We start from the raw sequence: 26,815 nt of genomic DNA on the forward strand, positions 1-26,815 counted from the left end.
AAATTTAAAAGTAGAGGGGCTATTTTGCCACCAATCAAATATCTTAGAAGTTTGCAAAATTTTTAAGAGATATTTTAAATTTTATTTAAGGTGTTTGAAGCATGAAGCAGTTTTTGGAATTTTTGCATGATTCCTTACACTTTCTTTGTATTAAAATTTGTCAGTAATCAAAATCTAAAATATATTAAGAATTTGTGGGGGAAAGTAATATTTAAAAGCTTTAAATTGAGAAAAGTCATCTGAGTTAGCAAAATACTAGCAAGGATACCAGTGATGCCCATATATTTTAACTATATCACAGAGATATCACTGGTATATATTGGCAAGTCAGCCTTTCCCTGAGCTCCAGCTTTGAATCACTCCATTTATGAATTATGCTCCTATCGTATTTGTTTAGATGTTATGGGTGCATTTCATAACGTTTTTCTCTAACCTCCTGGAACAAGCTTGGGCCTCACCTGGTAGTCTGGTTTTGAATTGAGCCCCAGTTGTATCTTTGTACTCTCTCCCCACCCTGTGTGAAATCTGAGTTGTCGGAAGATGGAAATTTAAAGTGTCCTTAATCTGATAATCGTATTCATCTAGAATAAGAAGTACAAAGCACCTAACTGGGAACCCTGCACTCATTTTACTTTCTTAAAGCAAACCAGTATTTTTTGTGAAATGTAACACCAACTGAAGATATTAATTCTCCATCGATCGATCACTGTATCAGTCAATGTTCTGCAGAGTAACAGAACCAAGAGGAAATACGTACATAGGAGGTTTATTTTAAGGAATTGGCTCACACAGTTGTGGGGCAGGCAAATTTGAAATTTGTAAGGCAGACATTGAAAACTCAGCCGGAGTCACGCTGAAGTTTTTTTGGGTTTTTTTCCCAGCTTTATCGAGATGTAATTAAAACATTGTGTAAGTTTAAGGTGTACACAGTGATGATTTGATATACTTACATATTGGGAAATGATTACTACAACAAGGGTAATTAACACATTCATCACCATAAATAGTTACCTTTTTTTTGTGGTGAGAACATTTAAGATCTACTCTCTTAGCGACTTGCAAGTATATAATAATACAGCGTTGTTAACTCTAGTCACTTTGTTGTACATTCATGCTGGAGTCTTAAGGCAGAATTTCTTCTCCAGGAAACCTCAGTTTTTGTTCTTAAGGCCTTCATCTGTCTGTGTGCTCTTTTCTTAAACTTTCTTTTTTACTTAACTGTTTATCTATGTACATTTCTACGTCTTATTGGCAACAAGATTCTAAGCACCTCAAGAGTAGGGATCAGCTCTTACTTCACTGTTGTTTCTCTTCAGTATCTAGCACAGTTGATGTTTATAGTGGGTTTTCTGTTTGTTGAAGACTTATTTTGTGCCACGTAATAAGAATTACCTTGTTAATACTGAAAATAACAGTGCTGTGAGGTAGTTGATATTCCATACTGTGGATTAGAGACTGGGCCTCTGACCCATCCAAGATCACAAAACTAGTTATGGGTAAAACTTAGATCTGAATCTAATTTTTTTGACTTGTAAGATCATGCTTTGTTCAAGAAAGCTATTTAATTTCATTTATTTAATAAGTATTTATTTTTGGATTGGGTTTGTTTTTTTAATATTGAGCTGCATGAACTGTTTATATATTTTGGAGATTAATCCTTTGTCCGTTGATTCGTTTGCAAATATTTTCTCCCATTCTGAGGGTTGTCTATTTATTCGTCTTGCTTGTACTTTCCTTTGCTGTGCAAAATCTTTTAAGTTTCATTAGGTCCCATTTGTTTAGTTTTGTTTTTATTTTCATTTCTTTAGGAGGTGGATCAAAAAAGATCGTGCTGTGATTTCTGTCAAAGAGTGTTCTTCCTATGTTTTCCTCTAAGAGTTTTATAGTGTCTGGCCTTACATTTAGGTCTTTAATCCATTTTGAGTTTATTTTTGTGTATGGTGTTAGGGAGTGTTCTAATTTCATTATTTTACATATAGCTGTCCAGTTTTCCCAGCACCACTTATTGAAGAGGCTGTCTTTTCTCCATTCTGTATTCTTGCATCCTTTCCCCAAGATAAGGTGACCATATGTGCGTGGGTTTCTCTCTGGGCTTTCTATCCTGTTCCATTGATCTATGTTTCTGTTTTTGTGCCAGTACCATACTGTCTTGATGACTGTAGCTTTGTAGTATAGTCTGAAGTCAGGGAGCCTGATTCCTCCAGCTCCGTTTTCCTTCTCAAGATTCCTTTGGCTATTTGGGGTCTTTTGTGTTTCCACACAAATGGTGAAATTTTTTTTTCTAGTTCTGTGAAAAATGCCATTCGTAATTTGATAGGGATTGCACTGAATCTGTAGATTGCTTTGGGTAGTATAGTCATTTTCACAATATTGATTCTTCCAATCCAAGAACATGGTATATCTCTCCATCTGTTGGTAACATCTTTAATTTCTTTCATCAGTGTCTTACAGTTTTCTTCATACAGGTCTTTTGTCTCCCTAGGTAGGTTTATTCCTAGGTATTTTATTCTTTTTGTTGCAGTGGTAAATGGGAGTGTTTCCTTAATTTCTCTTTCAGATTTTTCATCATTAGTGTATAGGAATGCAAGAGATTTCTGTGCGTTAATTTTGTATCCTGCTACTTTACCAAATTCATTGATTAGCTCTAGTAGTTTTCTGGTGGCATCTTTAGGATTCTCTATGTATAGTATCATGTCATCTGCAAACAGTGACAGTTTTACTTCTTCTTTTCCAATTTTGTATTCCTTTTATTTCTTTTTCTTCTCTGACTGCCGTGGCTAGGACTTCCAAAACTATGTTCAATAATAGTGGTGAGAGTGGACATCCTTGTCTTCTTCCTGATCTTAGGGGAAATGCTTTCAGTTTTTCACCATTGACAATGATGTTTCCTGTGGGTTTATCGTATATGGCCATTATTATGTTGAGGTAGGTTCCCTCTATGCCCACTTTCTGGAGAGTTTTTTATCATAAATGGGTGTTGAATTTTGTCAAAAGCTTTCTCTGCATCTTTTGAGATGATCATATGGTTTTTCTTCTTCAGTTTGTTAATATGGTGTATCACATTGATTGGTTTGCGTATATTGAAGAATCCTTGCATCCCTGGGATAAATCCCACTTGGTCATGGTGTATGATCCTTTTAATGTGTTGTTGGATTCTGTTTGCTAGTATTTTGTTGAGGATTTTTGCATCTATATTCACCAGTGATACTGGTCTGTAATTTTCTTTTTTTGCAGTATCTTTGTCTGGTTTTGGTATCAGGGTGATGGTGGCCTCATAGAATGAGTTTGGGAGTGTTCCTTCCTCTGCAACTTTTTGGAAGAGTTTGAGAAGGATGGGTGTTAGCTCTTCTCTAAATGTTTGATAGAATTCACCTGTGAAGCCATCTGGTCCTGGACTTCTGTTTGTTGGAAGATTTTTAATCACAGTTTCAATTTCATTACTTGTGATTGGTCTGTTCATATTTTCTATTTCTTCCTGGTTCACTCTTGGAAGGTTATACCTTTCTAAGATTTTGTCCATTTCTTCCAGGTTGTCCATTTTATTGGCATAGAGTTGCTTGTAGTAGTCTCTTAGGATGCTTTGTATTTCTGCAGTGTCTGTTGTAACTTCTCCTTTTTCATTTCTAATTTTAATGATTTGAGTCCTCTCCCTCTTTTTCTTGATGAGTCTGGCTAATGGTTTATCAATTTTGTTTATCTTCTCAAAGAACCAGCTTCTCCTTTTATTGATCTTTGCTATTGTTTTCTTCTTTTCTATTTCATCTATTTCTGCTCTGATCTTTATGATTTCTTTCCTTCTACTAACTTTGGGTTTTGTCTGTTCTTCTTTCTCTAGTTGGTTTAGGTGTAAGGTTACATTGTTTATTTGAGATGTTTGTTGTTTCTTGAGGTAGGATTGTATTGCTATAAACTTACCTCGTAGAACTGCTTTTGCTGCATCCCATAGGTTTTGGATCATTGTGTTTTCATTGTCATTTGTCTCTAGGTATTTTTTGATTTCCTCTTTGATTTCTTCAGTGATCTCTTGGTTATTTAGTAACGTGTTATTTAGCCTCCATGTGTTTGTCTTTTTTACGCTTTTTTCCCTGTAATTGATTTCTAGTCTCATATCATTGTGGTCAGAAAAGATGCTTGATATGATTTCAGTGTTCTTAAATTTAGTGAGGCTTGATTTGTGACCCACGATGTGATCAATCCTGGAGAATGTTCTGTGCACACTTGAGAAGAAAGTGTAATCTGCTCTTTTTGAATGGAATGTTTGGATGATCTGTCCATTGGTTTAAGTGAGGTGTTAAAGTCCCCCACTGTTATTGTGTTACTGTCGATTTCCTCTTTTATAGCTGTTAGCAGTTGCCTTATGTGTTGAGGTGCTCCTATGTTGGGTGCATGTATATTTATAATTGTTATATCCTCTTCTTGGATTGATCCCCTGATCATTATGTAGTGTCCTTCCTTGTCTTTTGTAACATTCTTTATCTTAAAGTCTATTTTATCTGATGTGAGTATTGCTACTCCAGCTTTCTTTTGATTTCCATTTGCATGGAATATCTTTTTCCATCCCCTCACTTTCAGTCTGTACGTGTCCCTAGGTCTGAAGTGGGTCTCTTGTAGACAGCATATATATGGGTTTTGTTTTTGTATCCATTCAGCGAGCCTGTGTCTTTTGGTTGGAGCATTTAATCCATTCACGTTTAAGGTGATTATCGATATGTATGTTCCTATGACCATTTTCTTAATTGTTTTGGGTTTGTTTTTGTAGGTCCTTTTCTTCTCTGGTGTTTCCCACTTAGAGAAGTTCCTTTAGCATTTGTTGTAGAGCTGATTTGGTGGTGCTGAATTCTCTTAGCTTTTGCTTATCTGTAAAGCTTTTGATTTCTCCATCGAGTCTGAATGAGATTCTTGCCAGGTAGAGTAATCTTGGTTGTAGGTTCTTCCCTTTCATCACTTTAAGTATATCATGCCACTCCCTTCTGGCTTGTAGTGTTTCTGCTGAAAAATCAGCTGTTAACCTTGTGGGAGTTCCCTTGTATGTTATTTGTCGTTTTTCCCTCGCTGCTTTCAATAATTTTTCTTTGTCTTTAATTTTTGCCGATTTGATTACTATGTGTCTTGGCGTGTTTCTCCTTGGGTTTATCCTGTATGGGACTCTCTGTGCTTCCTGGACTTGGGTGGCTATTTCCTTTCCCATGTTAGGGAAGTTTCTGACTGTAATCTCTTCAAATATTTTCTCTGGTCCTTTCTCTCTCTCTTCTCCTTCTGGGACCCCTATAATGCAAATGTTGTTGCGTTTAATGTTGTCCCAGAGGTCTCTTAGGCTGTCTTCATTTCTTTTCATTCTTTTTTCTTTGTTCTTTTCCGCAGCAGTGAATTCCACCATTCTGTCTTCCAGGTCACTTATCCGTTCTTCTGCCTCAGTTATTCTGCTATTGATTCCTTCTAGTATATTTTTTATTTCAGTTATTGTATTGTTCATCTCTGTTTGTTTGTTCTTTAATTTTTCGAGGTCTTTGTTAAACATTTCTTGCATCTTCTCGATCTTTGCCTCCATTCTTTTTCTGAGGTCCTGGATCATCTTCACTATCATTATTCTGAATTCTTTTTCTGGAAGGTTGCCTGTCTCCACTTCATTTAGTTGTTTTTCTGGGGTTTTATCTTGTTCCTTCATCTGGTACATAGCCCTCTGCCTTTTCATCTTGTCTACTTTCTGTGAATGTGGTATTTGTTCCACAGGCTGCAGGATTGTAGTTCTTCTTGCTTCTGCTGTCTGCCCTCTGGTGGATGAGGTTATCTGAGAGGCTTGTGCAAGTTTCCTGATGGGAGGGACTGGTGGTGGGTAGAGCTGGCTGTTGCTCTGGTGGGCAGAGCTCAGTAAAACTTTTATCCGCTTGTCTGCTGATGGGTGGGGCTGGGTTCCCTCCCTGTTGGTTGTTTGGCCTGAGGCGACCCAACACTGGAGACTACCCGGGGTCTTTGGTGGGGCTAATGGCAGACTCTGGGAGGGCTCACGCCAAGGAGGACTTCCCAGAACTTCTGCTGCCAGTGTCCTTGTCCTCACGGTGAAACACAGCCACCCCCTGCCTTTTCAGGTGACCCTCGAACACTAGCAGGTAGGTCTGGTTCAGTCTCCTATGGGGTCACTGCTCCTTCCCCCTGGGTCCTGATGTGCACACTACTTTGTGTGTGTCCTCCAAGAGTGGAGTCTCTGTTTCCCCCAGTTCAGTCAGAGTCCTGCAATCAAATCCCGCTAGCTTTCAAAGTCTGATTCTCTAGGAAATCCTCCTCCCATTGCCGGACCCCCAGGCTTGGAAGCCTGACATGGGGCTCAGAACCTTCACTCCAGTGGGTGGACTTCTGTGGTATACGAGTTCTCCAGTTTGTGAGTCACCCACCCAGCAGTTATGGGATTTGATTTTACTGTGATTGCGCCCCTCCTACCGTCTCATTGTGGCTTCTCCTTTGTCTTTGGATGTGGGGTATCTTTTTTGGTGAGTTCCAGCGTCTTCCTGTCGATGATTGTTCAGCAGTTAGTTGTGATTCCGGTGTTCTTGCAAGAGGGAGTGACCTACAAAATCTGGTCTCGCGCCCCGGCGCCCGGCAGGGCTAAGCACCTGGGAATCCTATCCCCTTATGTATCCAGCTGGAAGCTTTTGACAGATAGATGTTTGGTTTCTGGGTGATGGGCCATCATAATGCCTAAATCAGTTACACTACCCTCTTCTAGCTTTGAAAATTCTATGATCTATTCTGAGACATTTGACAATTTCTGTTCTCTAATTTTCTTGCCTAAGGTGTGACCGGTGCACAATAACTTTTCATTTCCATGCTGCGTTATAGGATAATCTTTTTGAAGGCATTTTAAGTGACAGTTAGGGAATTCATGTGAGTTAAAATTCACCAGTGTTATCAATGTGAAAATAACTGAAGTGACGATCAAATGAATAGATGCCTTACATTCATAGCTAACTTATAGTATATGCAGGCTCCAACAGCCAAGGCACACCTTAGTCCTCTGTTCGCATCTGGCAGATTTCTTTCAACAAAAGTCATAAGATTCATCCTCATTTCAGAATAGGTAATGTGAAAAAGTCTTAGAATCAAAGAAATATGGCATTTAACTATTTGGAAAAAAATGGGATTGTCCAAGTGAATTGGATATCTTTGTGCTTTCTGATGCTGCATATAACAATAGTAATGACAAAACTATTGAGATACCTAAAACTAAAAGTTCACTTTTATGGTGTAAGTATTTTTTTTCATATGGTGATAAAATAATCGATGTCAATTTCTCCGTAGAACTACTTTCTGCTTTCTTCTTCAATGGATAAAACAGTCAGGTTATGGCACATTTCCAGAAGAGAATGCCTTTGCTGTTTTCAGCATATAGATTTTGTCACTGCCATAGCTTTCCATCCAAGAGTAAGTATTTACATGTTTTTTTGTTATACTACGAGGAAGGTGAGGGAACCAGGCTTCTCTGGAGGGTGATTGGACTACAGGAAAAAAATTATTAGTATCCACATAGTTAAGAGCAACTTAATTTAGTGTTTCATTCTGCTTTAAAAATAAGAAAGGAAATAAATATTATGCTAATCTTCATTAGAAGAGCTGGAAATATTATAGTCTAAATATGACAGTGAAAAGTCATCCCAAATCTTTAATAAGACCTGCAGGGTATAAATAAAGAAATAAAATATCCTATTAAAGAGGAGAGAGGTTGGAGACAGTGGAAGAAGAAAAGACGGCAGGTAAATAAATGAGAAAGGGAAGCATATAGGCAGGAATAGTTGTAGGAGGGTCAGGAAGGGAAGAGACAAAGAGGAAAAGGTTGAAAGAGGCAGAGACCAAAATTCATTACAAATTAGACTGAATTCCTATTTCAGGTCTGAAAACATTGTTAATCTTGAGATCCCTTCATACTCATTTTCAATGTAAAAAATCCTTTAATATCTTTCCTCTAGAAAGAATTTCATATGATTTCAACTAAAGGAGAAAAATCTACTGTCATGGACTCCAGACCTATCTTATGCCCTTATAGGATAGAGCCACCAAATGCATGAGGCTAGAGTAGTTTTAGTTCTTTGCAGCTGTAAGCACAAGGGATGTCATGTGTTGGAGCTGCTTCACTAGCTAGGTTGAAATAAGTGGAGGGCTTGAGCTGACCCTCGTTGACTTTCCCTCCACTACATTTGTGTATGATTACATTTCCAATCATGTCCTCATCTCTATGTGTTTAGTACCCATTGTCTTTTTAATGCAACCTTTCAATTATATTGACATTTCTTTCTCTCCTTCCCCAAATTAAGAGAGAAGAATGACTTTTTTCTCTCAATATAATTTCCCTCCCTGGGCAGGCTTATAACATAGGCAGTAATAATTCTGAACCCTTAGAGAAGATTTTATTAAGAACTTTTGAAAATTAAAAATGCTTAATCTATGTTAATACTGTATCAGTTTTGACCATCAAGCTTTCGAGGCTTCTTTCTAAATAATACCCCCATCCTGTCACCTAAGGGTGCAACAAAAGGATAGATTTTACCCCTGTCAGCACCTGTGAGCAAAATCCCCCCACCTCTATTTTAACTATAATGTATCAAGATGGAAAGAGAGGGGTATTAGGTGGTAATAGTTATCTATGTAGTACTTTATTATTAAGGTTTCTGTTTAGTCAATAATTTTCCTATACTTTTATTTGGCTTTATTTTGGAAACTGAAAAGCCTTATTTCTAAAAATTCTACTGACCTGGAGAATTTATGAGAGGGGCTAGGGAAGAATGGGGTGGTGTTGACACTTTCCTAGGAAATATGACTCTATCAAATAATGTTACCTAGAAGAAAGGAAGCAGAGTTATAAAAGAAATAGCAAAATGAAGATACACACACATATATACACGTGTATATATGTATGTAAATAAAATTCTGAATTGTAAGACCAAGATGAAGTATTTTTATTTGTTCAGCACTTCTGCTGGTAGACATTGAGTTGAGCCTACTGTACCATAGCCATAAAAATGCCTATTCTATGAAGGTTATCCTTGACGGGCTTGAGAAGTGGGTAAGAATAATAATCTTGAGTGGAGAAGAAAATCTGTTTCTTGTTTTGGCATCCCAATTATTTTATTTTCTTTTTAATTCTTATGTTACCAAAAATTAGAGCAGCTTCATGGTAGGCCTGGTTTAGTTTAGAACAGGGTTTCTAAACCTTGGCACTAATGGCATTTGGGGTTGGATAATTCTTTTTCGTAGAGAGAGGAAAGGCTGTCCTGTGCATTGTAGGCTGTTTAGCAGCATTCCTGGCCTCTACCCACTAGATGTCAGTAGCGCCCCACCCTCTAAATTGTGACAATCAAAACTGTCTCCAGACATTGCTAGATGTCTCCTGTGGGGCCAGGTTGCCCCCAGCTGAGAACCCCTGGTTTGAGATTGAGAATTTAAATAATGAAGCAATTCTCTGCTGACAGGGTGTCAGAGTTCCAAAAATTGACTGGTTCTGTGGGCTAACTGGCATTAGTTACTCTTTTATCCATCTGTTACATGTATCCCAAGGAGGGTATGGGCAAATGTACCATTATAGGACAGTGTTTCCCAAAGTATGTTCCTTGAATTGCTAGCCCTGCTAGATGTCCCTACCTGACCCCCAAAAAAGTCGCCCGTTAAAGATTCAGAGTGCGTGTTAACTGAGAATCCTGTTTAACTTTCTGTAACTCAGAATTTCTCAAACTTATTTGACCACAGAACCCTTCTCCTACACAATATATACTCAAACACATTATCTATTAACATCTATACCTTGGGAAAAGCAGTTTAAGGATATGATAAAGTGATTAGAATGTCATTTCTCCAAAATGAATACTGAGGTTTCTAATTGTTGTTATTTTTAGTGACTGAAATAATGCTTACTTTAATACTTTTAAAATGAAATCTATATATGTTAACATTATTTCTAATAGACTTAATGTATTGATTTGCTAATGAGTTTTTCTTCATGTGATAAAATGAAAGCTTCCTCTTTCGTCACATTTTTAGGATGACAGGTATTTTCTAAGTGGGTCATTGGATGGAAAGCTCCGCCTTTGGAACATACCTGACAAAAAAGTGGCTTTGTGGAATGAAGTAGATGGTCAAACAAAATTGATCACAGCTGCAAATTTCTGTCAGAATGGCAAATATGCAGTGATTGGGACATATGATGGCAGGTGTATTTTCTATGATACAGAGGTAAATGACTGTCTTGTATAAATTACATACTTGAATACTTAGATACTTTTGTGGTTTGGAATAAGTTAGTGTATCCTCTCTGGGCTTTAACTGCCTTATCTGTAAATTGGGACAAATAATACCATGTTTGTCTGTGAGTTGCCTCAGATGATCTTTGAGCTTCTTTCTAATTCTGATCTTTTTAAATTGTGATTTTTTTTTTTTTTAGCATTTGAAATACCACACACAGATACATGTCCGATCTACCAGAGGGCGCAACAAGGTTGGAAGAAAAATTACTGGCATTGAGCCTTTACCTGGAGAAAATAAGGTACTAGGTATTCAAAACCATCTGTCTCCACACTATATATAGACTCCTGAAAGTAAGTTCTTCATATCTTAGCTAAGAATATATTTCCTTTCCTATGGCATATTGCTTTTTCTAGTTTTGAGATATATTCTGTATGTGTCTAACACCCTTTCTTGGTTGTACCTTAGCACAGATTAAAAGATGGTATTTTTAACTTTTCCTTTCATTTGTTTTTAGATACTGGTAACTTCAAATGACTCCAGAATCAGACTATATGATCTTAGAGATTTGTCACTGTCCATGAAGTATAAGGGTTATGTCAACAGCAGCAGCCAGATCAAAGCAAGTTTCAGGTAAATTGGCAATGAGGAATTCCCAAAAGAGATCAGAACATTTCTCCCCTACTCCCATTTTTCCATTGATCTATGGCTTATGTTTATATGGTGTTGTTAGTTACTTTGCAGTTTTACAACTGGTGTCTCATATTATCTGTCATACTTACGTTATCCAGGTGTTTGGTAGAGTTTGAATTGCCCCTGCTCTGCAGATGAAGAAACCAACACCCAGAAAATTAAGTAATTTGCCTAAAGTCACACTGGTAGTTGCAGAACCAGGATTAGAAGACCCAGCTCCAGAATTCGTGCTTTTGTACTTTCATGTATGCTTTCTAAGAGGACATTTACCCCACCACCGCCCACCCCACCCATGGTCTTGATCCTTTTAGGTACAGAAGCTAATAAAGCATTTCGAGACCCTAAAGTACAGTGTCCTGTGCTTACACCTTTGCATATCATTATTATTTGAACTGTTAATTTGGGATCTGCAGGCTCTCCTGAAATACCTACCTTTTCTTCCTTTATAGCCCTCCTTATTTCAGCTCTTTTCTTACCAGTTCTCCTTTCTTCTTGAATTACCCAGTAATTTAATTGGTAAAGTATTCTGCTTCTCTCTTTTATCTCTTAAGTAGGCACTCATCCCAGTGTGGGTTAACCCAGCAGCAGTTACCTAGAGCTTCAATGAAAATACTAATGCCACTGGCCACCCATGTCAAACCTACACGTTCAGAACCTCTGGAGTGAGACTAGGAGTCTGTATTTCAACAAGTTCTCTTGGCTATTTTCTTAGGTGTCTCAAACTGGGAAGCTCTGGTAGAGGGAAACCTAAAAAAAAACACAACTTTGATTTTTTTTTTTTCCTTCTTCCCTAAATGTAGCCATGATTTTAGTTACCTCGTTAGTGGCTCAGAAGATAAGTATGTTTATATCTGGAGTACTTACCATGACTTAAGCAAGTTTACTTCAGTGAGGAGAGATCGTAATGACTTTTGGGAAGGTATTAAAGGTAAGTAAATGCCTACTTTTATGTGTCTTATAAGTGAATAAAGTTAAAATGGAGATGTATTATAAGAAAATTTGTATAGGCATTATTTCACAGAGACAGTTTAGCAGTTTTAACTGCTTTCGCGTTGTATTGGCTTTGTTTGATTTTTCTATACCAAGGAAGAACTTATACTTGTCTAAAATTTGAGAAGTCATGCAATCTCAGAACTTGTATGTGGTTTTGTTTTTTTTGTTTTTTTTTAACATCTTTATTGGAGTATAATTGCTTTACAATGGTGTGTTACTCTCTGCTTTATAACACAGTGAATCAGCTATACATATACATATATCCCCATGTCTCCTCCCTCTTGCGTCTCCCTCCCACCCTCCCTATCCCACCCCTCTAGGTGGTCACAGAGCACCAAGCTGATCTCCCTGTGCTATGTGGCTACTTCCCACTAGCTATCTGTTTTACATTTGGTAGAGTATATATGTCCATGCCACTCTCACTTCGTCCCAGCTTACCCTTCCCCCTCCCCGTGTCCTCAAGTCCATTCTCTACGTCTGCATCTTGATTCCTGTCCTTCCCCTAGGTTCTTCAGAACCATTTTTTTTTTTAATTTTTAGATTCCATATATATGTGTTAGCATACGGTATTTGTTTTTCTCTTTCTGACTTACTTCACTCTGTATGACAGACTCTGGGTCCATCCACCTCACTACAAATAACTCAATTTCATTCCTTTCTATGGCTGAGTAATATTCCATTGTATATATGTGCCACATCTTCTTTATCCATTCATCCAGTGATGGACACTTAGGTTGCTTCCATGTCCTGGCTATTGTAAATAGAGCTGCAATGAACATTGTGGTACATGACACTTTTTGCATTATGGTTTTCTCAGGGTATATGCCCAGTAGTGGGATTGCTGGGTCATATGGTAGTTCTATTTTTAGTTTTTTAAGGAACCTCCATACTCTTCTCCATAGTGGCTGTATCAATTTACATTCCCACCAACAGTGCAAGAGGGTTCCCTTTTCTCCACACCCTCTGCAGCATTTATTGTTTGTAGATTTTTTGATGATGGCCATTCTGACTGGTGTGAGGTGATACCTCATTGTACTTTTGATTTGCATTTCTCTAATGATTAGTGATGTTGAGCATCCTTTCATGTGTTTGTTGGCAATCTGTATATCTTCTTTGGAGAAATGCCTATTTAGGTCTTCTGCGCATTTTTGGATTGGGTTGTTTGTTTTTTTTGATATTGAGCTACATGAGCTGCTTGTGAATTTTGGAGATTAGTCCTTTGTCAGTTTCTTCATTTGCAAATATTTTCTCCCATTCTGAGGGTTGTCTTTTCATCTTGTATATGGTTTCCTTTGCTGTGCAAGAGCTTTTAAGCTTCATTAGGTCCCATTTGTTTATTTTTGTTTTTATTTCCATTTCTCTAGGAGGTGGGTCAAAAAGGATCTTGCTGTGATTTATGTCATAAAGTGTTCTGCCTGTGTTTTCCTCTAAGAGTTTGATAGTGTCTGGCCTTACATTTAGGTCTTTAATCTATTTTGAGTTTATTTTTGTGTATGGTATTAGGGAGTGTTCTAATTTCGTTCTTTTACATGTAGCTGTCCAGTTTTCCCAGCACCACTTATTGAAGAGGCTGTCTTTTCTCCATTGTATATTTTTGCCTCCTTTATCAAAAGTAAGGTGACCATATGTGCGTGGGTTTATCTCTAGGCTTTCTATCCTGTTCCATTGATCTATATTTCTGTTTTTGTGCCAGTACCATACTGTCTTGATGACTGTAGTTTTGTAGTATAGTCTGAAGTCCGGGAGCCTGATTCCTCCAGCTCCGTTTTTCTTTCTCAAGATTGCTTTGGCTCTTCGGGGTCTTTTGTGTTTCCATACAAATTGTGACATTTTTTGTTCTAGTTCTGTGAAAAATGCCACTGGTAGTTTGATAGGGATTGCACTGAATCCGTAGATTGCTTTGGGTAGTATAGTCATTTTCACAATGTTGATTCTTCCAACCAAGAACATGGTATATCTCTCCATCTGTTTTGTATCATCTTTAATTTCTTTCATCAGTGTCTTATAGTTTTCTGCATACAGGTCTTTTGTCTCCTTAGGTAGGTTTATTCCTAGGTATTTTATTCTTTTTGTTGCAGTGGTAAATGGGAGTGTTTCCTTAATTTCTCTTTCAGATTTCTCATCATTAGTGTATAGGAGTGCAAGAGATTTCTGTGCATTAATTTTGTATCCTGCTACTTTACCAAATTCATTGATTAGCTCTAGTAGTTTTCTGGTAGAGTCTTTAGGATTCTCTATGTATAGTATCATGTCATCTGCAGACAGTGACAGCTTTACTTCTTCTTTTCCAATTTGGATTCCTTTTCTTTCTTTTTCTTCTCTGATTGCTGTGGCTAAAACTTCTAAAACTATGTTGAATAATAGTGGTGAGAGTGGACACCCTTGTCTTGTTCCTGATCTTAGAGGAAGTGGTTTCAGTTTTTCACCATTGAGAGCGATGTTGCCTGTGGGTTTGTCACATATGGCCTTTATTATGTTGAGGTAAGTTCCCTCTATGCCTACTTTCTGGAGGGTTTTTGTCATAAATGGGTGTTGAATTTTGTCGAAAGCTTTCTCTGCATCTATTGAGATGATCATATGGTTTTTCTCCTTCAATTTGTTAATATGATGTATCACGTTGATTGATTTGCGTATATTGAAGAATCCTTGCATTCCTGGGATAAACCCCACTTGATCATGGTGTATGATCCTTTTAATGTTCTGTTGGATTCTGTTTGCTAGTATTTTGTTGAGGATTTTTGCATCTATGTTCATCAGTGATATTGGCCTGTAGTTTTCTTTCTTTGTGTCATCTTTGTCTGGTTTTGGTATTAGGGTGATGGTGGCCTCGTAGAATGAGTTTGGGAGTGTTCCTCCCTCTGCTATATTTTGGAAGAGTTTGAGAAGGTTATGTGTTAGCTCTTCTTTAAATGTTTGATAGAATTCGCCTGTGAAGCCATCTGGTCCTGGGCTTTTGTGTGTTGGAAGATTTTTAATCACAGTTTCAATTTCAGTGCTTGTGATTGGTCTGTTTATATTTTCTATTTCTTCCTGGTTCAGTCTTGGAAGGTTGTGCTTTTCTAAGAATTTGTCCATTTCTTCCAGGTTGTCCATTTTATTCGCATAGAGTTGCTTGTAGAAATCTCTCATGATCGTTTGTATTTCTGCAGTGTCAGTGGTTACTTCTCCTTTTTCATTTCTAATTCTGTTGATTTGAGTCTTCTCCCTTTCTTTCTTGATGAGTCTGGCTAAGGGTTTATCAGTTTTGTTTGTCTTCTCAAAGAACCAGCTTTTAGTTTTATTGATCTTTGCTATTGTTTCCTTCATTTCTTTTTCATTTATTTCTGCTCTGATCTTTATGATTTCTTTCCTTCTGCTAACTTTGGGGGTTTTTTGTTCTTCTTTCTCTAATCGCTTTAGGTGTAAGGTTAGGTTGTTTATTTGAGATGTTTCTTGTTTCTTTTGGTAGGATTGTATTGCTATAAACGTCCCTCTTAGAACTGCTTTTGCTGCATCCCATAGGTTTTGGGTCGTCGTGTTTTCATTGTCATTTGTTTCTAGGTATTTTTTGATTTCCTCTTTGGTTTCTTCAGTGACCTCTTGGTTATTTAGTAGTGTATTGTTTAGTTTCCATGTGTTTGTATTTTTTACAGATTTTTTCCTGTAATTGATATCTAGCCTCGTAGCATTGTGGTCGGAAAAGATACTTGACACGATTTCAATTTTCTTAAATTTACCGAGGTTTGATTTGTGACCCAAGATATGGTCTGTCCTGGAAAATGTTCCATGAGCACTTGAGAAGAAAGTGTATTCTGTTGTTTTTGGATGGAATGTCCTATAAATATCAATCAAGTCCATCTTGTTTAATGTATCATTTAAAGCTTGTGTTTCCTTATTTATTTTCATTTTGGATGATTTGTCCATTGGTGAAAGTGGGGTGTTAATGTCCCCTAGTATGATGGATTTGGTTTTTTTTAAGAAAATGTTTTTGGGTTTTAAATAGTTCTTAGTTACTTATATGTTAGTTTTTAAAGGTACTTGCATATAACATACACTATTATGTTTTTTGCAGTATTATACTTTTTGTCTTGATGTTTAGAATCAAGTTTATTAGTTGTCTTGAAGTAAATTTTTTTTCCTAGCACATAATGCAGTTGTTACATCAGCCATCTTTGCTCCAAACCCAAGTTTGATGTTGTCTTTGGATGTGCAGTCTGAAAAATCAGAAGGGAACGATAAAGGTGAAGATGCTGAAGTTTTGGATAACATGCCCTCTGGTAGGTATTCATATTTTATTTGTCCTTCATTTTCTCTAGTCAGCCTTTAGTAGCCTCGTTGACTTGTGGGTATTATGAGGTCTTCATGAGTATGAAGAATATTTCTGTTATGCAACATAATGGTTGTCAGATGTTCATTTCTGAACATTTTGGTAACATAGTTCTTGCAAGTTTTACTTCTTTTAAATTCACCTGGGAATTAAAACTGAAAATTTTGAACGTTTGTAACTTTTTTTATGGACAACTATATTCTCTTTCGAGAAATGCAAACCAGACATAAATATATACAAGTTAAATTATCTGTCTCTACTGCACTATAATCTCTGAGGGCAAAGATTTTATGCGTTTTATTTATTGTTGTAGGGCCAGTGCTTAGCACAGTGCTTGTCTGAATGTAGTAGGTGCTTAATAAACATTTACTGAATAAGTGAATTAAACCAAAATGAAAGCAGTGTTCTTTTCTAATTGCCACAAATTTACAGCTCCTCATAGATAGCTATTTACAAGCCAGTGATTCTTGCCCTTTGCAGCAAATACTTTGAGAATGAATAGTACTTTCAATTATATAAAATGCTCAGATTAGGAAGTGAAAAGAAACCGTCAAGTAGTAGTGAGTGCCGATTATATAAAAATGGTCCTTGTTAATTCTTAAGAGTAAGGTAAAACCATGTAAACTTGGACCAGTTGTTAATGAAAACAAGTTTGTATTGTTAAAATCTATTGCAGAATATTTTATTAAATGTGTTTTCTCACTTTAGAGACTATACCCAGGCCTTGTAGAGAGTTATAAAGTCACAACAATAGATACAATGTAGTAAGAGTGCTTCTAAAAGTATTTGAATACTAAAAAGTTCTCAAGCATTTTTATCTCATTTAATATCAAGTCATTTTCCTTGCGGTATTATTTGCACTATACACTATACTAAATACACTATTTCTTCTGTCTGTGACGAAAAATTTTGATAGCAAATATGAACTTCAGTCTAGCACTTCTTTCTTTTTTTTTATTTAAATATTTATTTATTTGGTTGCGCTGGGTCTTACTTGTGGCAGGCAGGCTCCTTAGTTGTGGCATGTGGGATCTAGTTCCCTGACCAGGGATCGAACCCAGACCCCCTGCATTGGGAGCATGGAGTCTTATCCACTGCGCCACCAGGGAAGTCCCTAGCACTTCTTTCAATTACCAGATTTAAAAATCAACCAACTCAGAATTATTACACCTATACTAAATGCCTGTTTGGAAATGTTTCTTTTCATTTTCTTTTTCTTTTTTTCTCACAGTCAAATCCTACTTCTCTCTTCTAAATTAAGTCATTTGGTTGGGGTTTTTTTCTTTTCTTTTTCCCCAATACCTTTTTACACTCTGCACATTTTCCCTACACATTGAACAGAAAATTCTAGCTTTTTAAACCATTTGAGGAAAAATGAAAAGTACCTTTTTTAAACTTCTCAAAACTGCACCATATTAACATGGTTCAGTTATTACTTCACTGGGTCCTTTTTAAAGAGGCACAACTTTGGATCATACTCAGATTTGTGTTTGCTGTTCTGTACCTGTGTAGGTATACTCTAAGAATAAACTCTTAAACTCGGGGTATGAGATCATAAAATATATCTGATTGCCCTCCTCTTTATTCTGACGTATTTGGCAACTTAAGCTTCAGTTTTCCTCATGTTTAAAATGGTGATAATACCTCGTTTATAAGGTTGTGATATGGGCAGAAGACCTAAATAGACATTTCTCCAAAGAAGACCTACAGATGGCCAGCAGGCACATGAAAAGATGCTCCACATCGCTAATTATCAGAGAAATACAAATCAAAACTACAGTACACACACACACACAGGAATATTACTCAACCATAAAAAAGAATGAAATAATGTCATTTGCAGCAATGTGGATGGACCTAGTGATTATCATATTAAGTGAAGTAAGTCAGAGAAAGACAAATATGATATCACTTATATGTGGAATCTAAAAAATAGTACACATGAACTTATTTACAAAACAGAAACAGACTCACAGACATAGAAAACAAACTTGTGGCTACCAAAGAGGAAGGGGGGAGGGATAAATTAGGAGTATCTCCGAATCACTTTGCTGTACACCTGAAATTAACACAATATTTTAAATCAACTATACTTCAATTTAAAAAAAAAAAGATACAGCTGAAAACTGAAAAAAAAAAAAAGGTTGTGAGAAGAATTAAAGATAACACATGTAAGGTGTCTAGCAAAATGCCTGGCATGTAATAGACATTATCATCTTCATTATATTGTATCTTATAAAGCATTTCTATATATATATATGATGAATTATTTTCTTCTCTAGCCTTTCTGATATCCCTCAGTTGTTTGCTGCTGCTTCTGCTGCATAGCACTACTTTGAGATATACCAAAAGTGTGGTTAGGAATGTTCAGCAGCTTAGGATATGTTTTTAACAAATCTAAGTGAAACCATTTTGTCTAACTCATCCTGTACACAACTCCCCAGTTACAGTTTGGATTATTTTCTTCCTTACTAATCAGTCCTTCTTAAATCCACAATTTTTGCCTATGCATAATAGTTAACACTGAATTTTGTTTGTTAAATGTTTTTACCAGCAAATGTAAGTGGTAAGCGTTTTTGCCATTTAGCGTAGTAGCTACATGGTTCTTCAGTATGGACTGGAAAGGCAAAAGGTGCTCTCAGCATTCACAGAGTGATCGTGTGTACTTCATTTCATGGCAGTTCCAGTATGTCTGCTGTACAGTAAACCTTACTGTCAACCTCATTAGTGAACCCTGTTGGCAAAAGACTTGCCCAGCTGATCCCATCCTGCCAACATTCCAGTCCTGGGGCTGAATAACACGCTAGCCTCTTGCCACGAAATGAAGAATCAGACAACTTAGAGGCCTTGGCTGCCTGGAAGTAAATCCAGGCATCCTGGCCCCAAGGGACCATAATCTCTCCTTAGCTGCCAGGAAAAGAGCAGCTAAGACAAGGTAAGTGGAAGTGAGCCTCAGAGAGGAGAGGTACAGGAGGATGAAAGGATCACAGGAGCAAGCCAGAAAAGAGAGACTGAAAAGGCTGGGAGAGGTTCTTCCGCCCCAGAGGTAGAGGGTCATGGGCATGTGACAATTGTGGCAGCAGGCTTCATATTCCTTTAAAATCAACTAAAAACTTTCTTTTATGCTTTTAAGGTATTATGAAGACAGATAACACAGAAGTTCTTCTCTCTGCTGACTTCACTGGAGCAATCAAAGTGTTTATTAACAAAAGGAAAAATGTATCTTAATTTGAAATGACATTTAAAATAAACATATCAGTAAGTTTCTATATGTATCAGAACTGAAAAAAAGTTATAGTGTTTCAGGCCAACATCCTTTTTTTAATTTTTATTGGAAGTTGTTCAAATATAATATATTTTTTGAGAGGCAACGTTAATGATCTAGTAAACCCGGGACTGATAGACTAGAAAGGAATGTAGCTAGAATAACATTGCCAAACATTAGGCTTTACGTTTTGTTATGTTTGTGTTTTTGTTATATAATTGTGAACATGCACAGGTTTCTGCATGAAAATATATTAATATATTAATCACATGTGTGTGCCTTTTGGTTACATGCACTAAATCTAACAGAGTTAAATTATTTCAGTGGCTCTTTTGGCCTCTTACTGAGGGGAAGTGTCTTGTTTCTAGCTTAAATAATTTCTTTTGCACAAAATTTCATTTTTAAGAGAAGTGGTATCTTTTGACTGAGTTACTATTTTTAAAATGTTATATAGGTTTTCAATAGGTCAACAACCATGTGTAAATGGTTTTTATAAATTTTTCAATTTGGGGACTTTTTTTGTGTGTGGTCTAAATTGTGGACTTAAGATTCTTTTCTTTGTATGTATGTGTGTGTGTGTGTGTATATATATATATATATATATATTTTTTTTTTTTTTTTTTTTTTTGCCACACTGGAGCACAATGTTTCCTATGTAAAGAATTCTTTTCATTCTTTATCCATGAGCACCAGGCTTTGCTCACTTAAAAAAATTAAGCCACATTACGGAGTGAGTCTTCTTTTTTACAATAATGTAAAAATGGACAGTTTACATTTTTTAAAGCATTGTAGTTTTAAAAATTAAGCTGTTTTGTTTTGTGTTGTTGAATTTGAAAGCCTTTGTAAATATTGATATAATGTACCAATGAAATAACATCTGGGGTGATGGAACCCTGATAATGTTGTTGATGGTTAGCATATGTTTCTGAAAATTAAATATGTATTATTAAAAGTTGGTGGCCAAAACTTGTTAAACATATGACTTTATTTTCAGATGACTTCGGTAAATTGAGAAATGTGAAAAAACCAAAATCTTGTTTTATAATTTGATTTTTAGCAAGCAGAGATCAAATTTTGGACCCCTAAATTATAATGCATTAGCTACATACCTTTAAGAAAAAAAGTTTTTAATTCTAGTTCTAAAATGAACACTGCTAACAGTTCATCTGTATGCTTATATGTTCTTCACTGCATTTGTTTTCAGTATATAGGTGAGAAGCTGGGGAGCCGTGATCACATCCTTATTAATCAGCATGGTCTTTTTTTTTTTAATTTATTTTATTTATTTATTTTTGGCTGCGTTGGGTCTTTGTTACTGCACGTGGGCTTTCTCTAGTTGCGGTGAGCGGGGGCTACTCTTCGCTGCAGTGTGTGGGCTTCTCGTTGCGGTGGCTTCTCTTGTTGCAGAGCACAGGCTCTAGGTGCACGGGCTTCAGCAGTTGTGGCTCGTGGGCTCTAGAGCACAGGCTAAGTAGTTGTGGCACACGGGCTTAGTTGCTCTGCAGCATGTGGGATCTTCCCGGACCAGGGCTCGAACCCGTGTCCCCTGCATTGGCAAGCGGATTCTTAACCACTGAGCCACCAGGGAAGCCCATCAGCATGGTCTTGAAGTGTCCTGGATTTTCTAGTTCATTGCATATTATTTGCCTTGGTTTTACCCCTATGCTGCTTTCTTCCTCTTGCCAGTGCTATGCTTTCTCCTTCCCCTCCTCTCACCTCCCTCACACTTCTCTCCCCACCTCTGCTCACTTTTCTGTACTGTACCTGACAGACCAAGTTGTTATGCCATTGGCTTTTTAACCAGTCACTTTCGTAGTCTCAGGGTCTGGATGGCAGTGTGATTGGTCTAGTGTCTCAAAGAATTCAGTGTCTTCAACCCTCTTGGCTTTCACTGACTTCTGCCTGAGGCCTTGTAGTCTGCTGTGGTGCTGGATGTTTCAACTGCAGATAATCAGGGTGTTGCCATATGAATATTTCCTGATAGGTTTTATGTGGTTTCTCGAACAAAAAGGCAAAAATTAGTTGGGATGCAAGCTTAAGAGAACAATACTGACACTTTTAAATTTAGTTTTAAAAATTGTTGGCTATCACTATATAAATACACTGCGAAGTTACAAGTCAGAAAGTGAGTTTGAAAAGGTAGCATGAAGATGTATACAAAGAAAAATTGAACAATATATTTCCCTAAAGTGAATATTAGAAACTCACTGTAATAAGTTGTGTGGTATTATAGGAAGGAGCACAGATTCTAGAATTAGATAAACTTAGATTTGGTTTCCTCTGTTAGCACCTTCCTTGAGCAAGTTATTCTGTATTAAAATTTCCATGTCCTTATCTGTAATACGAGAATATCTAATGGAAATTGTAAAGATTTACTGAGAAATCATGTATGTATAAAGCTTGGTACCTAGCCAATAGGTGTACTCAACAAACACACATTTCTCACTGCCTCTCCCGAATCCCTGAGTACCCTCCTAGACCAAAAAAAAAAAAAAAAAAGGTGTGGAAGTGCTTTCTAGATATTGAGATTTCATGGACAAATAGTATTTTAGGGATTGACATAGGGCACCAGCCTTTTTCTGCCAACTCAACACTGTTAAGAACTGCCACCGTCTACTATCACCTCATCATAAAAGAGAGAACATTTTAATACTAAAAAAATCACTAAGAAAAGTCAAGCACAATCTTATCTTAGAGCAACAAACAGTCTAAAGTGAATAAACCTAGCTTTTGAAAAAAGTAACCATATTACCTTATTTTCCCTTTTTCCTTTGGTGAAAATTTCATCACAGACTTGGTGTGGCTGCCTGAACAAGTTTAAAACCACATTTCATTAAAAACTATTTGAAGAGTCATATTGAGCCTTCCCCTGCCTCCATCTTGTTTACCTTAATTGGAATTAAAATATGAATGACTCAACATATTTAGCATGCCATTTTCTCTGGTCTTCAAATTATACAGCTGGGCAGTTGCTTTTTATTCTTTGAAATATATGTTTAATATTAATATATCCATCCCCAGAATTCCAGTTTCAGTTGTATAATTTTGAGAGCCAGCTCTCCTCACTGATACGAAAAAATCAAATTATCAGAATGTTTTTAAGTTATTTAATTATTATGGGGATTCAAGATAAAGTTTTTAAAAGAAAATCATTCCCAGTTTCACTGGTTTCTAGCTTCCTGCCTTACTTCTCCATTAAGCAGATGTTTATTGAACACCTACTATGTACAGACCACTGCTGGGACTAGAAAAGAATAAGGCAGCAGCCATGTGCCAGAAGAGCTCACAGTCTGATGGAGAAGATGGCCACAGAAACAAGTAAGAGACTTGGAACTATCTTGTGGCTGTGGCCCTAGAAGTGCCCCTTCTCATCCTATCCCCTGTCTGTTCTACCCTTCCTAGTAACTCATGGCAGCCACTTGATTCTCAGGCCCATCTTAGTTCATCTAATATTACAAGTAGCAAGGATAATATGGGTAAAAGACCTTATGAGTAAGCCATAGGTAAGGTGGAGAAAATGGAGTACCCACCATGCCAACATCTTCGCTGGTCTCTGGCCCCCTCCTCCCAGACTAAAATCATTGTCTTATTTCCTCTAAATTCTTACCTGTCTTCTGTTTTGAGCTAACTCCTTTTTAACAGACCCCCCTTCCCCGCAACTGCTCTCCTGTTCCCTTCAGTTCTGAAGCTTGGTCAATTTTGTTTTCTTTCGTTCTCTAGATTTGAGTCATCTAGTCTTGGGGAAGCCACGTTCCCCCTGTTAGCCACAACCACTTGGCTGGTGTAGACCCATGCACATGAAGTAAATTCAGGTTGATACAGCAGGGCCAGCATGAAGGGTGGTGTGGAAATGAGGGGAGAGATCCACTGCAGAGTCCGCAGCAAATCAAATGTCATCATGTAGGTAATCTACGGTGGTCCAGGCAGATGGAGTTTGCCTGTACGTCCAGCTACCCTGCGTTACATTTTTAAATTTTTATTTTGGAATAACTTTAGATTTACAGAAAAGTTGCAAAGAAAATACGGAGTTCCCATATACTCCTTACCCAGTTTCCCTTAATGTTAATATCTTACGTTACCATGGCACAGTGATCAAAACTAAAACCCACGCTGGTACAATACTATTAAGTAAACTCCAGACTTTATTCACATTGCACCAGTTTTCCACTAGTGTCCTTTTTCAGTTCCAAGATCCAGTCCAGAATACCTTATTGCATTTAGGCATATTGTGCTTTCTTAATTTAAATAAACTTTTTATTTTAGAATAGTTTTAGATTTTTCAGAAAAGTTTGCAAAGAGTTTACATATCCCCTGCACCAATTTCTCCTATTGTTAACATCTTACATTACAGTGGCACATTTTTCACATTAAGGAACCAACATTTGTACATTACTGTTAACTAAACTCCACACTCTATTCAGATTTCACTAGTTTTTACCTAATGTCCTTTTTCTGTTCCGGATTCCCGTCCAGAATGTGACATTACACGTGGTCGTCAGGTCTCCTTAGGCTCTTCTTAGCCACACGTTTTCTCATGCTTTCCATGACCTCAGCAGTTTTGAGGAGTACTGGTTAAGTATTTTGTTGAATGTCCCTCAGTTTGGGTTTGTCTGGTATTTTTCTCATGATTCAACAGGCTATGAACTTTGGAGAGGAAGACCACAGAGGTGAATTACTCTTTTCATTCCATCACATCAAGGATATACACTATGGAGAACAGTATGGAGATTCCTTAAAAAACTAAAAATTGAACTCTTATATGATCCAGCAATCCCACTACTGGGCATATAGCCAGAGAAAACCATAATTCAAAAAGATACATGTACCACAATGTTCACTGCAGCACTATTTACAATAGCCAGGACATGGAAGCAACCTAAGTGTCCATCAACAGACGAATGGGTAAAGAAGATGTGGCACATATATACAATGGAATATTACTCAGCCATAAAAAGGAACAAAATTGAGTTATTTGTAGTGATGTGGGTGGACCTAGAGTCTGTCATACAGAGTGAAGTAAGTCAGAAAGAGAAAAACGAATACCGTATGCTAACGCATATATATGGAATCCAGAAAAATGGTACTGATGAACCCGGTGGTAGGGCACGAATAAAGATGCAAACGTTGAGAACGGACTTGAGGACATGGGGAGGGTGAAGGGTAAGCTGGGACGTAGTGAGAGAGTGGCATGGACATATATACACTACCAAATGTAAAATAGATAGCTAGTGGGAAGCAGCCACATAGCACAGGGAGATGAGCTCGGTGCTTTTTGTCCACCTAGAGGGGTGGGATAGGGAGGGTGGGAGGGAGGGAGATGCAGGAGGGAAGAGATATGGGAACATATGTATATGTATAACTGATTCACTTTGTTATAAAGCAGAAACTAACACACCATTGTAAAGCAATTATATTCCAATAAAGATGTATTTTTAAAAAAAAGGATACGTACTACCAACATGACATCACCTGGCTGAGGAACGTTTGTCAGGTTTCTCTATTATAAAGTTACTTTTTTCTCACTTTCCATAAATCTTCTCTTTGGAAGTGAATCACTAAGCACAGCCCAAACTCAAGGGGTAGGGAAGAGTTAAGGCCCACCTCCTTGAGGAGCAAGTATCTGTATAACTTAATTTGGAATTGCTCAGTACAGGAGATAGGTCCCATCTCCCTTATTTATTTATTTATTTATTCAACCATTTGTTTATATCAGCATGGACTTGACGGGTATTTATTTTATACTTTGAGTTATAGAGCAATAGTACATTATTTTGTTGTTCAACTTGTTCCAGCCTTAGCCATTGAGAGTTGTTTCAAGTTGGCTTCTGTGTCCCTTTGACTTTTTCTTTTTTTTGAGCACTTCCTTACTTTCTGCCACTCCCAGCATGCTCCAGGTTCATTTTGTATATTTCCTGCTCCAGCCCTATAATCAACCGTTTATCCAAGTTCCTTTTATTGGAGACTGGTATTAGAAACTAAGATTTGGGTGATAGGTGTGCTCATTGCTACTGGGGCATTGTTTCTCTTAGGCCCTCTCAGCTGACCGAGCAAAGAAATATATGCATGTATGCTAATCTCCACACATCTATAAAAATTTCTATGTAACCATCTCTATATTAAATTAGATGTGAATCCTTGCTGATGTCTCTGAGTAATCCATTAACACATGGATTATTCTAGTTTCCTCCTCTTGCTTATGGATAACCTCCTTCTCCAACAGTGAGACACCTGGTTTCCACCATTTACTTCCCATTTACTTATTTGTTCAATCACAACATAACATATTCAGCAGTTTCAGAATTGCTAACCCATACCCCCATGAGAAATACCTTTACCAACTAGAATACAGTTTTTACATACAGTCATTTGTCTTTTATGTCATAATTTCTGGATACAACACCGTTTCTCAAAGTTACTAAGGTCAGCGCCTTTTTTCTCCACTCACATCACCTTTTTAAATATTAGATTCATTTACATTATCTGTTCCTCTAATAAAATCTATTGGGGACTTCCCTGGTGGCAGAGTGGTTAAGAATCCACCTGCCAATGCGGGGGACACGGGTTCAAGCCCTGGTCAGGGAGGATCCCACATGCTGCGGAGCAACTAAGCCCGTCCACCACAACTACTGAGCCTGCGCTCTTGAGCCCGCAAGCCACAACTACTGAGCCCGCGTGCCACAGCTACTGAAGCCCGCGCACCTAGAGCCTGTGCTCCGCAGCAAGAGAAGCCACCGCAAAGAGAAGCCCGTGCACCACAGTGAAGAGTAGCCCCCACTCGCCACAACTAGAGAAAGCCCACGCACAGCAATGAAGACCCAACACAGCCAAAAATTAATTAATTAATTAAAAATTTTTAAAAATTAAAAATCTATTGGGATTTGATGATGTACATAGACTAACTTATTTAGTAAGTAAGCAGTGGCATTCTTTTGTAGACAACTTCCTGCCTTGCTTTCAAATGCTTAGCATTATCCCAAAGCAGTTTTATAGTCTGTCCTGTTGCTGCACTGGGGTTGCACTTATTCAGCAAACATCAAGCGCTTAGTCTGTGTCAAGACCTTGAGGGAGTCCAGTAGAAGAAACAGACAAGAATGATGATTCCATCCAGACTCTTAGCATGATTAAAGGGTAGTCTTATCTGATTTTCCTACTTCTCAATGCCAAGCCATTTACTGATACATACATATATATATACATGTATGTATGTATATACATATGATGTTGGGTTAAGTCAAAACCCCGTTCTCTGATTTACCATGCAAGCAGGTATTGATTCCCCCTTGCTTATATAAGATTGTTTATATAAGTACTGCTTATAAGTATAAGCAGTACTC

General features: G+C 37.4%; 1 protein-coding gene across 3 annotated transcripts in view; it reads left to right on the top strand.

Moving 5' to 3' along the window:
* The window catches only part of WDR44 (WD repeat domain 44), an 89,284-nt gene extending 69,343 nt beyond the window's left edge, over positions 1-19,941 (top strand). For 2 of the 3 annotated variants that reach the window (XM_061179511.1, XM_061179512.1), the window contains 7 exons: positions 7,294-7,416; positions 10,024-10,215; positions 10,424-10,525; positions 10,742-10,857; positions 11,718-11,845; positions 16,032-16,166; positions 19,350-19,941. In XM_061179511.1, coding sequence (XP_061035494.1) covers positions 7,294-7,416; positions 10,024-10,215; positions 10,424-10,525; positions 10,742-10,857; positions 11,718-11,845; positions 16,032-16,166; positions 19,350-19,444 — 891 coding nt within the window. In that variant the 3' untranslated portion in view covers positions 19,445-19,941. Of the gene's footprint in view, positions 1-7,293; positions 7,417-10,023; positions 10,216-10,423; positions 10,526-10,741; positions 10,858-11,015; positions 11,265-11,717; positions 11,846-16,031; positions 16,167-19,349 lie in introns of those variants that run through there. The other variant, XM_061179513.1, reaches the window with a different exon arrangement.
* The last annotated feature ends 6,874 nt before the right edge of the window (positions 19,942-26,815 follow it).

The sequence above is a fragment of the Eubalaena glacialis genome, chromosome X (genome assembly GCF_028564815.1).
Source record: "Eubalaena glacialis isolate mEubGla1 chromosome X, mEubGla1.1.hap2.+ XY, whole genome shotgun sequence".
Taxonomy (NCBI): Eukaryota; Metazoa; Chordata; class Mammalia; order Artiodactyla; family Balaenidae; genus Eubalaena; species Eubalaena glacialis.